Source organism: Tripterygium wilfordii, chromosome 8 (genome assembly GCF_013401445.1).
Source record: "Tripterygium wilfordii isolate XIE 37 chromosome 8, ASM1340144v1, whole genome shotgun sequence".
NCBI lineage: Eukaryota > Viridiplantae > Streptophyta > Magnoliopsida > Celastrales > Celastraceae > Tripterygium > Tripterygium wilfordii.
This window is the reverse complement of record NC_052239.1, coordinates 1994948-2006634: the sequence shown is the minus strand read 5'-3', so window position 1 is coordinate 2006634 and position 11687 is coordinate 1994948. Positions and strand designations below refer to the sequence as shown.

The window sequence follows — 11687 nt, the reverse complement described above, 5'->3', positions numbered from 1 at the left end:
ATCATCACATAGAAAACTTCTGTATATACAGATCCGTCGATCCGAATTTAAGCCTATATCAGGACAAACTTGTATGGTGTCTCCTCATATTGTAGCATAAACAAAAAGATTTGACTGTTGAGTTTTAGACCATATTGACCGTTTAAAGGACACGTTTGTATGGTGTTTCATAACATTGCGGCAGAAACAAGAAACAAATAAGCAAAGGCGGAACCCAAGAAAACAATGGCGGAGAGACAATAAGTAACAAAGGTAAAAGACAATACAGTGAACAAAAAAGAGCAGCAAACTGCTCAGACTAAATGTGATCTGTGGCTTCCATATCCATTTTGAGGTTAAAAATGCAGGTTCTGGGTATCTGCTTATGCTGTCCCAAGTTCTTCACTTTCCAGTACTCATCATTCCTTCCCTTCTCATCTCCATAAACCCACTTTTCCTCCTCTCTCTTCTGTTCTATCCCACTTCCATCCATACTTGATATCGAAACTTTTCTCCAGTTGCACCACATCCTTACCATTACATACAGCATGACCAAACATATCACAGTGGAAGTAAAGACAATGACCACTATTATCCCCACAACTTCAGTGTCAGAAAGTTTCTTTCTCACTTGTCCTGATGTCTGAAGGCATGATAGTAATGGTGGGCCGCATAGCTTCTCGTTACCATAGAAAGAACTCAGTGGGAATCCTAAAAAAGTAGAAGGAAGTTGGCCAGCAAGATGATCATTATATGACAGGTTTAGCATGTGAAGGCTGGTCAGCTTTCCAAGTGAAGAAGGTACTTCTCCTTGGAGTTGATTGAAGGAGAGATTCAATCTTTCTAATTTCAACAGATTTCCTAGAGATGGGGGGATTTCTCCTGACAATAGATTCTTACTCAGATCCAATATCACTTGCAATTCAGTTAGTTTTCCGAGCTCAGCCGGGATTGAACCGGACAAGAAGTTCTCGGAAAGCCTCAGTTCGAAAAGCTTCTTGCATTGCTGAATTGTTGAAGGAATAGAACCTGAAAGGTTGTTTCTTTGCAGATTGAGTACATTGAGAGCAGAAAGGTTTCCAATCTCTGGTGGGATGTTGCCTGAAAGATTGTTGCTATGGAGAGAGAGTTTAAGCAATCTCGAACAGTTTCCGAGCTCCGGAGGCACTGTTCCATGGAAGTTATTGCATGAGAGGTCTAACTCCCCAAGTTTCTGTAATCTCCCAAGCCAAGCTGGCAGTGTTCCTGAAAACTGGTTTTTGTTAAGCAGGAGGTGCTCAAGTTTATAACAACTTGAAAGCTTAGCTCCCACTTCTCCTGTAAGATTGTTGAATGATAAATCAAGAAAATTGAGTTCTGTGAGTTGAAACTCAGAAGGAATGCTGCCACTAAGATGATTGTGTGCAAGGCGGAGACGGGTTAAATTTCTAGACATGGCCAGTGTGGAAGGAATGAGACCAGAGAAGCTATTGTTGGTCAAGTCCAAGGCAGTAAGAGAATTAGAGCCAGTGAGAGGAGACAGAGTTCCACTGAACCTGTTGTGAGAAAAATTGATGATTTTGAGCTTTTTGAGAAGGGAGAGAGATGCAGGAAGAGGACCTTCAAAGGAGTTATTGTAGAGAGTAATCTTGTAAAGCTCCGAAAGGAATCTGAATGTAGCCGGCAACGATCCAGACAGTTTGTTATCAGCTAAGGCCAATATCTGAAGGCTTTTGCAGTAGCCCAAGCTTGGAGGAATAGGACCTGACAAGTCATTCTGTCTCAATTGAAGCAAGACTAGATTTTTAAGCCTCCCAATAGTTGCAGGAATGGACCCCATTAAATGGTTTCCAAAGAAATCAATCTCCGTTAAGCTGGAGCAGTTTGTTAACTCTCTTGGTATTTTTCCTGACAACTGGTTATCGTAGAGGTAGATAGCGCTCAGCCTCTGTAACTTGCCAATTTGCGCTGGAATTCTACCAGTGATCATGTTGTCAAACAGATAAAGACTCTCTAGGTTGCTCATGTTCCCAATTTCAGGAGGTAGACTTCCGCTAAAGGCATTGTTGTTTACTACAAGATCTGTTAAATCCTTCAGGTTGTCCAAACCAGTAGACGGTAGCTTTCCTTCGAAACTGTTATCAGAAAGGTCTAGTTGTTGGAGAGAGGAGCAGTTCAGTAGCTCCATAGGGAATTCTCCAGAGAACTTATTTCGATCGAGGAAAAGTTGTCTCAGCTTTGAATTACAGAAGCAGAAGTTGCTTGGAATGCTGCCTGTCAATGCATTGCCGGACAAAACTAGAGTTTCAAGATTCTTCAACTTGGTATTGAGAAGGATTATGTTCCCTGAAATGTTATTTTCTGATAAGTCTAGAGTCTCAAGCTGAATCAACTGGTTAAGCTCTGAAGGAATTTCACCATTCAATCTATTGCCAAGCAAATTCAAGTACTTCAAGTTAGAGAGATGACTTAACTCGATCGGAATTGATCCAGAAAGGCTGTTATTGGCCAGATTTAATACTTGAAGTGAGACTACCTTCCCCATTGAAGCAGGAATATCTCCTTCAAGCCTGTTGTTTGATGCAGCAAAATTTTGAAGCTCCGAACAGGCACGAATCTCTTCAGGTATGAAACCACTGAGACTGTTTGACTGCAAGTCGAGCGATATCAGATTCTTCAAGTAGCCAATCTCAACTGGAATGCTTCCATTTATCTGGCAATAGCCAAGAGCCAATACTTGTAATTCAGAGAAGTTTCCAATACTTGTTGGGATATTACCTGATAGCATGTTATCTCCTATTCTCAGAACTCGCAAAGTCTTCAGAAGTCCTATCTCAGCAGGAATCTGGCCTGAGAGAGAATTTGAGTACAGCAACAGGATCCTTAGATTTTGAAGCTGTCGAAGCTCAACGGGGATCGATCCAGTGATGGAATTCGAGGACAAATCAAGCATCTCAAGTGAAGTTAGATGCCTAAACTCGCGGGAAATGATACCTGATAGTCCTGAGCTTGATAGGTTCAAGCCCAAAAGACGTGCATCATCATATGAGCATGTCAGTCCATTCCAACTGCACATGTCAGCTCTAGGAGACCAATTTTCTGTACTCCTAGAGGATCAAAAAATTCTGATTTGATCCTCAGAAGCCAGTAGGAATCTGTCGAATTATCGCCAAATGTAATCGCAAGAACTGCACAAAGCACTGTAAAAAACAGCATCATAGGAGACATTTGAACACTGTCCATTTGAGAATGTGCGACCAAGATCGATATCAAACAAAAATCATCAGCTATTTGACATGGCAGACTTAGTAATTCTTGAGCTCAAGTCCATGCTGAAAGAAAAGGAAAGAATAAGCAACAGAAGGTTAGGTTCAACTGAATGAGCTCATCAAAAGGAAAGAGGAGATGGAACAGGAACCTAAAGAATCAATCTGAATGAGAGATGCGCACTTTAAACTTCCGGGTTGATGGGAGCTTGGTGTAAGATAAATAGTTCTGCTGAAGTAGGCCTGCCTAATCATGTTGCATATAAAGTTCACTGTACAGCATAAATAGAAACTGAGGGTTCAACCAAAAGTGTTTTGGAAAGACAGCTTTTGCCTTCTCCAGCTTTGTTAATAGGCATGTCTGATTTTATTCCCTTTAGTCAGGCAACCATGGAACAATGTAACATGTTTCAGTAGCTTGTAAGAACTGGGTATGGAGATAAGAGCAAGTTATGGGTGCTCACCTTCAAAAAGTTGGGTAGAGAAGCACATAAGGTTAGCAGAAATACTCAAAGAAGTGGGACCTCCCTCAGACTCTATTTGGCAACATATTAACAATAGTATCTGCTACATAAACATTAGCTTTATTTTCATGTTAATATTCATGAAAACAGAGTTTAATATATAAATAGAATCATTCCAAAATGTTTAGTAGCATTTGACTTTGAAGGAGATGCATATCCACTAAGCTTCAACTAGCATCAATTGTCAACTGGATGGCTTTCACCATATTAGGTTGCTTTCAATGGAGGATAAAGTACAAGAAGCATGCTGCGTGCGTGGTCCAGAGCCGTCAATAACACCTATATGTAGCCATTGACAAGATTCAGATCATCAGAAGCAAATGATGATGAGAATTGAAAATGGTTGTTTATACGGCCTAATTGCTCGTCATCCTTGCACCAGGGTCATGCTAATCATTTATGTATCGATCTTAAACCCTAAACTCTAAACTCTGAATCCTTGACCGTAATAAAACACGCTAATCCTTTGGGGGGAAAACAGTGAGTTTACTCTAGGACTTCAAGGATATTCAGCATATTAGTCCTTACTTTTTTTCTTCCTCCTTTCTCTGAATATATTCCTCTTCAACCTAAACTACCTAATACCAAATTAGTTTAAAGGAAGAAAACAGAAGAGCAAAACAACCACAATCAATCTTACAGTAGAGACCAATCTACCTTTTCTCCATATTCAAACACCAAATGGACGCCAACACCATGTGAGGTTTCTTTATTAAATATTTCCAATGGAATAATAGCTGTTATTAATCTATAATAAGATAGATGTGGAAGAATGGGAGGAGATTCTGCTATAAAAAGACCCAAATAGATAGGACAATGAAGTCCATTGGATTTTCTTTGATAGCTACCATTTTTGGGTTTTCAGTGCTAGTCTTTTTTTATGCTTTTACCTTTGCTTAATCCCTCAGGGTTTAAGCAGAGGCACTGATATGAAATCCAACAGCTCTGTCCCATCAAGATCCCCCATACAAGGACACAAAGTAGTTTCTTACCTGGACCATTTGCAACCTTCAAGTTATCATACCTCGATTTACCTTGACAGTCTGGCTTTTCTTTCTGTGCATTTGACAGTATTTCTTGATTGTGTTAAACTGAGGTGTTACCATCGCTAATGAAATTTTGCTTTTGATTGTTTGGAGTTGCTTACACTTTTAAGTAATGCATGCGCCCAATATTTCTTAGCCTAGTTGATTATTTTTTCGGATTTAAGGCGTACCTGATTCAAGGTCCGGAGTTTGAACCAACCAACTGGAATATTTTAAGTATCTTGATTCTTTGGGTTTGTCCCACTTCTGATCCCTACCCGCTGGGCTTCAACCTAGTCTTATCTATCGCGAGCACTTCTAGGCCCTACCCGCATGGACTTCAATCAAGTCTTATCTGTCGCCAGCAACATGGTGCGAACTGTTATGGCGGCTTGAGTGGAATCATGGTGCCTTGGGTTTGTCCCACTTATGGGCCCCTACCCACATTGGACTTTAACTCAGTCTTATCTATCGCCAACATCGTACGGACTGTTTTAGCGGCCCAAGGTTTACGCTCACTAAGCTGTCCAAAGGACATGCTCGGTTGGATGGTTCCTCGGGATCACCATTATTTCTATCATGCAATAATGCATATGCAGCAGTTACGTATGTATAATTCATCAGGTACCCATTTGACATTCTCTCAGCATCTACCTAATATATTCTCTGTTTTTTCTATTGCGTAAACGACAGATTATGATCTACTTGTACTGTTACACAGAATTATGCAACCTCCATGGACAAAATGGTTCAATCAATTGGAATTTTCCCCAACTCCTACCTAATTCCACCATTTTTCATGTAATATACTACTTCACGTAACATGCATAAGGAATGTTATCAAAAATACCAACTACCACGGTTTTCAAACCTTCAACACACAATACAGATGATAAACAAAAGTCAAAGACATAAATCCAAAGGAGAAGGTACACATAATGCTGAAGATCGAACGGGAACGAATACAACCAAAAAGAAATTATAAATATTCAATGCATGAGAAACTAGTAGTCTAGTTCTAGCCAACTTAGCAAAGTGATAATAATGTTTGCAGTCAAACAGTTAAGTGTCTTCCCTAGAATTAACTCAATTATTAGGTTCTATCTCATAAATAGAGGATTAAACTTGATGATAACAAGGACATCACCCTTTCAATGAATACTAATGTTTCAAATGGGAAAATAATCAAGGCTATTCTCAGTAGCCTCACCTTTGCTTTTACCCGTTCTGGATGATTCTTTCACCGTTTCATGTCTAAACTGTCGTATCCATCTGTGTTTCCTCAGTTTGGACAAGAAAAAGGTTAATTTACATGTAAGGATGGCTAAATGCTGCACAATGTCAGACGTCTGATAACAAAGATCAGAATCTAGGTCCTGTCAGGTACAAACCCAGAAATATCAGAATAGCAATTTCCCTTAAATCTGCTCCATCCAGCATTTTGCTTCTTAATGTGAATCATGCAACAACTGTTGCGTTTATAATCCATCCAGCTTTTCATTTCTTAATGTGAATCATACAACAACTGTTGTGCTTATAAGAGAGTTGAAACCTTCAACACCCACCTTGTTTGAAATCCAGCCATAGCAGAACCAAATGGCAAAAAAGAGAGTAAGGACCCTAAATAAGTTACCTTTCCTACACTGTTCAGTCCAATGATATCATCAATCCTCTCAGGAAAAGAAAATGCAATCATTATGCATCAATAGGAGAGGAAGGGAAGAACCGCATGAGGAAATTAGAGAGTGACCAAATGCTGACAACCCCGAGAAATTGAAGGACATTCAAAAGTGTACCAAGAGAGCTGTTTATGGCCATGTTATGAGAGGTCATTTCAGCTCCTCTCACTGTGAATGAAAGAGCAGTCACCAACTGTGCTGCTCTATTCAGCTGGTGCAATCTGTAAACCTGTTCAAGCACAAAGAATCTCTCCCAGTTACATACAATCAAAGGTTATATAAGAAATTGAAGGACCTTCCTTAAGTCATGCAAACTTTTCTTTTTTTGATTGGAAAAAATTTATTAAGGCACCAAGGGGGGACGATCCAGGGATTACGAGGAAGATTGTCAAACAGACATTCAAATGCATATGTCTCAGCCGATAGAAATACATCAACAAATACCATAATGAGTTCAAGAAAATAAAATGAACAAAAAGTCCAAGCCATAAGCTCTTTATCTTATAAAAGACAGAGTCAACCATGTAGTTGATACTCCAGTGTCATGGATATATTTATTTTTTAAGAAAAGTAATCAGCCATGAACAATGCGGCCAGTCAAAAATCTATTTGGTTTCCAAATTTTTTTGCATCTTGAAAATCTTATTCAAATCAAAATTGAACTCGATCAACATTAAGTTGGCCTATCTCTAGGTTTGGTTCTGGACAGAACTAATTCTTCTAAAAACATTCTCGAATCTCTAACTAGCAGAGACAGTAAAAGAAAGTAGCAACAAAAGGCTCAGCAGCACTTACTTGAAATATGACTGGAATAACAGGCCATGAAGGTGACTTCCAATATCTAGCATACTGCTCAAATGCAAATTGGACTACAATACCAACCAGGTATGGAGCAAGTGTAGCAGAAGCTGCAGGGCCGGTCCATGGCCAGACCAAACCCATTGTCCCCATGGGAATTATAAGACTGAGCACCAGCACAGCAACAGAAGAAATTCGCTGCGCAAGTTGGGGAGCTAGGGTTTTGCTATCATTTGCAACAGGCCGAATGGGTCTCCTCAGACGGTCTATTAGCAGAAGAAAAATCGCAACACCGGAGTAGAAAAGAGCTTCAGTGAAGAACAATATCAGGAAATCTACAGACAAACAAGAAACTACCATTTAGAGAAGTTAGCAAAATGATTCTCGGCCATAAGAGCCCAGGATAAAAAGAATAATACAATGGTAATTTAAACGAAAAAGAAATATGAGCCATAAAATACAATATGAATGCTGGTCATTCCGAAGATTGTCGAAGAATGAGTCAGTTCACATAGTTCTAAGCCAGATGATTTTATGTTCTTCAAACACAAATATCAATGTTTAGGTAAAAACTATACGAGAGATTGACAGGAGGGAAAAACATAAGCTGCATATTGTAACTTTGTATAATATCTCTGACAAGTAGTGAAAATAGAAGACTAAAAATACCATAAGTCAGATAACTATCTTGTGGAGTTGACAAAAGGGGGAGGGGAAGCATAGCACAGAATTCTATATGTTGTAAGGTCTGGGGTGATGGAAGTCGAAGGTACACAATGTTACCCCCCCCCCCCCCCCAATCGCTGGAGAGACAGTTCAGGGGGTTCGAACTTGTGATGCCCAAATCAAAATAGATCAACTTCGCCAGTACGTCAAAGGCCGGTAATTTCTTTAGCTCCCTCCCTTTCTCACCAATTAAAAAATGATACTCACCAAAGGCATCATCATACAAGACATGACCAATAGATTTTAATGGAATTCTCCATACCAAAACGATCATTTGAAAATGATATTCCCAAATAATGTTGAATATCAAAACCTATGTAATGAGAGAGAAAAAAAGTTCTAGCCTCCTCATAACCAATCTCACCATAAGTACAAAATCCAAACTCTGAAAACTATCCATTAGAGAGCAACATAACAACTAACCTAAAATTACTTTATCGAAAGCATAAAGCTTTCGAATCCTCTGATTTCACAAGTGAAAACAGATCTTTTGTCAACAAAATAATATCTGAACTCTTCCACCGCATCCCCAACGTCCGGTACTAATCCCAATTAAAATGTTGAACTAAGAGTTTTCTAATGGCTCCCTCGCCTCACAGAATCAAATCAAGATATTTATATCAATATTATTATAATCATAAGCAAATGCGTACTTTTGCAGGATATTGGAAAAAGAATTTAGCATAAAATATCATAACTAACTTTTCTTCGTGTCTGTTGTTTCAAAGAAATTCTAAATACCAATTCATGTTTGGTTATGTAGCAGAAGCTTGTATTACTTCCCAGTTAAATTAAAATACAAAATTTGGGAAAACCCTGGATAAAATGCGGTTTAATCATTTTATTAAAGGAAAAAAGATGCACTCATTTATCGATCAGGCCCTCAGTTATCTCAAGCTTATTAGCACAAAACTCAAAACTTATGAGACAAGGGGAAGAGTAAGTACTCCATACAGATGAATAGAAATAGTCAGCACCCCTCACCTGTCAGCAAAGAGTCCTCAAATACAGTGGAGATTATCTTTCGCAAATAAAGTGAGGGAAAAACGAAAGAGGCCACAAGGACAGAAGGGGCAATGAACCATAATAAGCTGCTCTGACTTCTTTGGGTCTCAGATGAAATGATCTCAATGTTTCTGCCATATGGTCGATTGTAAAATGAAATTAAGCCTGGTTTTCCATCAGTTCCCTCAACATGAATGAGTGAACCACTCAATGGAGGGGAGGCTGTAGCATTAGCATGCTGATCGTCTTCCTTTGCAACATGTGGTTGGAGGTCACCAAATTGTGACTGATCTTCAGAGCTAGCAAACACAACCTTTCCCCTTTTTATAACCGTTCCCCTCACCTTCAGCTCCCCGATTGTGGCACATAACTTGACTAATCAAAGCAACCGAAGGAAACAATTAGAAAATGTGTCTAGAAGAGCAGCAACCAATTCAGAACTTTGTCAAACGGTAGCTGATTAGCAAGATAAAAGTTCAAAACCTCAGGTTATAGAACATGGCCAATTCATGAAGCCAAACACGGAATTTAGGAAATTTCGAAATAGTTTACTGATATATTTTTTTGACTAAATATAGTTAACTGATATATTAAGGGGATGTGGCTGTTATGACACTATCAGTACCACTTAACATTCTCCGTTGGTGTGATGCTAATTTGGACAAATGACAATATTATCATCAAGGAAGCTATACCACAATACATGTCTTAAAGGACTTTTTGGATCCTATTGGAACCATGAACTTATCATTCTCTTTTTCTCTTTTTGCCACCCACTATTACACATCTTATAGGACTTAGGCAACATGAGCTTATCATTCATTTTTTAATCTTTTAATGTTCTTTCAAACTCACATTTTATCTTGTGGCTATAAGTATTGAGCAGATTAAGGATAGCTTGCTATTACTCTCTAAGCATTTCTAGTCCCGTCCTCTTATTATTAAGCAAGACACCTCACCTACTCATAACATATATAAGTATATATCCTCTCATGTCTCCAAGAGAGAGGTTCATAAAAAAAATGTCTCCAAGAGAAAAGTGTAATCCCGAACAGCTTAAATCACACATTAAAAAAGTTATCAAAGCTACCTTTAGCATTTCTAATCTGCTGGGAATCACATTGCTGGCCGTCGAATGGTCTTTGTTTTAGGTTCAGCTGACATCAAAGAAATATATTATTAAATGAGGACAACCACAATGGCAATTCTGATTGAATATTTAAACGATGACAAATGAACAACAGAACAGCAAGAATCAAAAATCTTAATCCTTGAATTAGGACAATACGAAATAATAAGGCCTCCATAGTCTCCGGACAACTTTCACAAGAAATTCCAAACTAATCATACCCAAGTCTAAGAGCAGTCTCAAGGCACAACTTCATGTGTTCCTTCAAAGCACCCAAATCAAAAAGGAAAAGAAGAACAAGAAATACAGTAACTTCCCACAACCCTATATGGGATCCAAATGGAGTGAATCATTATTAACACAACTTGGCAACCTACAAAATATAAAACAAACCAGTTGGCCAAACAATGGGACGAATGGGCTTTGTGACTCTTCTATATCGAAAAATGGAACTAAGTCAATGAAAATAACCAAAAGATGCATATTTCTAGTTACTCAAACCAGGTCCAACTTGTTCTCCGAAGACATTTCAGCTTAGCACACGAATTTTTGATTGAAAAGTGTAATCTTCCCAAGGTACCACCAGTTACAACAAATAAGACCAGCAGCAGCCAGAAGTACCACCCAAAAACAGATTAAGATCCATGACAGCTACGCATAAGTATCAACTACTAAGAAAGTGCAGGTTCCGGTATTGTCATTCAAGTAACATCTTCTGGATGGAGCAATAAGAACACAGTAACAAAATTACCAGATATATTCATACTTATATGGGCCAGTAATCACCGTACAGAGACACCGAAAGAAAAATCACCCACATTTAAGCATCTCCCAGTAAATATTCATTCAAAATATGTATACACCACTGTTGTTTAACAGGGAAAGAACAAAATCATGAAAATCGAGAGACTGAGAGAGAGAGAGATAGAGAGAGCAAAAGCTTTGACAGCAAACAAAAACAAACCTGCGAAATTCTCCTTGGACATAAAAGAGAAGAACCATAAGGCGCCACGAAAGAGCATGAAGAAGAACTAAGTTTGAAAGCCATATCATCTAAAGGCAACAAACCCAGTTCACCACGGGCTCAATAAAGATTACACGGCCGCAGGAATTCTAGACCATGCCCATTCAAATCCAAGGGTTTTCAAGAGTGCCCCCACGTGGAAATTCTCCAGAGAACAAGAGACAACGAAAGGGAAAGTGCAGGTCAAAGATTTTGAGGTATTGGGAGTCTCAGAACTACAGTCAAGTAGAGACAAAAGAGTGAAAACAAAGAACGTCTTTGTTGGTCTGTGTTTTGCCTTCTTGGTCGGTTAGGGGATTTTTTTGCGGCTCTGTCTCTCTTTGCGTTCTCTCCCCGCAAGCATACATAACATATTTCTTTAACAAAAGTTTCCCACCTCTTTTGCTACTTTTTATATCTTGTATGTTGTGCACGCAAAGAACATACCCTAGCAAGGATGTGCAAATCACAACACTGAGTCCCCATGAGAGCCTATTGTGTTTTTCACCTCATGTGGTGAGGCAAGGCAAGTTCTAAAACTATGACGTGAAGTGCATCGTTATGATAAAAAGTA

General features: G+C 38.9%; 1 protein-coding gene and 1 pseudogene across 3 annotated transcripts; both read right to left on the bottom strand.

Annotated features, from left to right (window-relative positions):
* Positions 1–141: 141 nt before the first annotated feature.
* Positions 142–5552, bottom strand: LOC120004169 (annotated as a pseudogene).
* Positions 5553–5736: 184 nt separating this feature from the next.
* On the bottom strand, positions 5737–11483 carry LOC120004170. Of its 3 annotated transcripts, none has more exons than XM_038853442.1 (5): positions 11075–11483; positions 10072–10138; positions 8961–9356; positions 7248–7603; positions 5737–6681 (listed from the first exon to the last, which is right to left on the bottom strand). In XM_038853442.1, the coding sequence occupies exons 1-5, from the start codon at positions 11156–11158 to the stop codon at positions 6469–6471; spliced, it is 1116 nt and encodes a 371-aa protein (XP_038709370.1). In that variant the 5' UTR covers positions 11159–11483; the 3' UTR covers positions 5737–6468. The 3 variants fall into 3 exon arrangements, with proteins under 3 accessions (XP_038709370.1, XP_038709371.1, XP_038709372.1); XM_038853443.1 differs by having other exon boundaries at positions 7248–7585; positions 11075–11482; XM_038853444.1 differs by having other exon boundaries at positions 8961–9351; positions 11075–11137.
* Between the last annotated feature and the right edge of the window lie 204 nt (positions 11484–11687).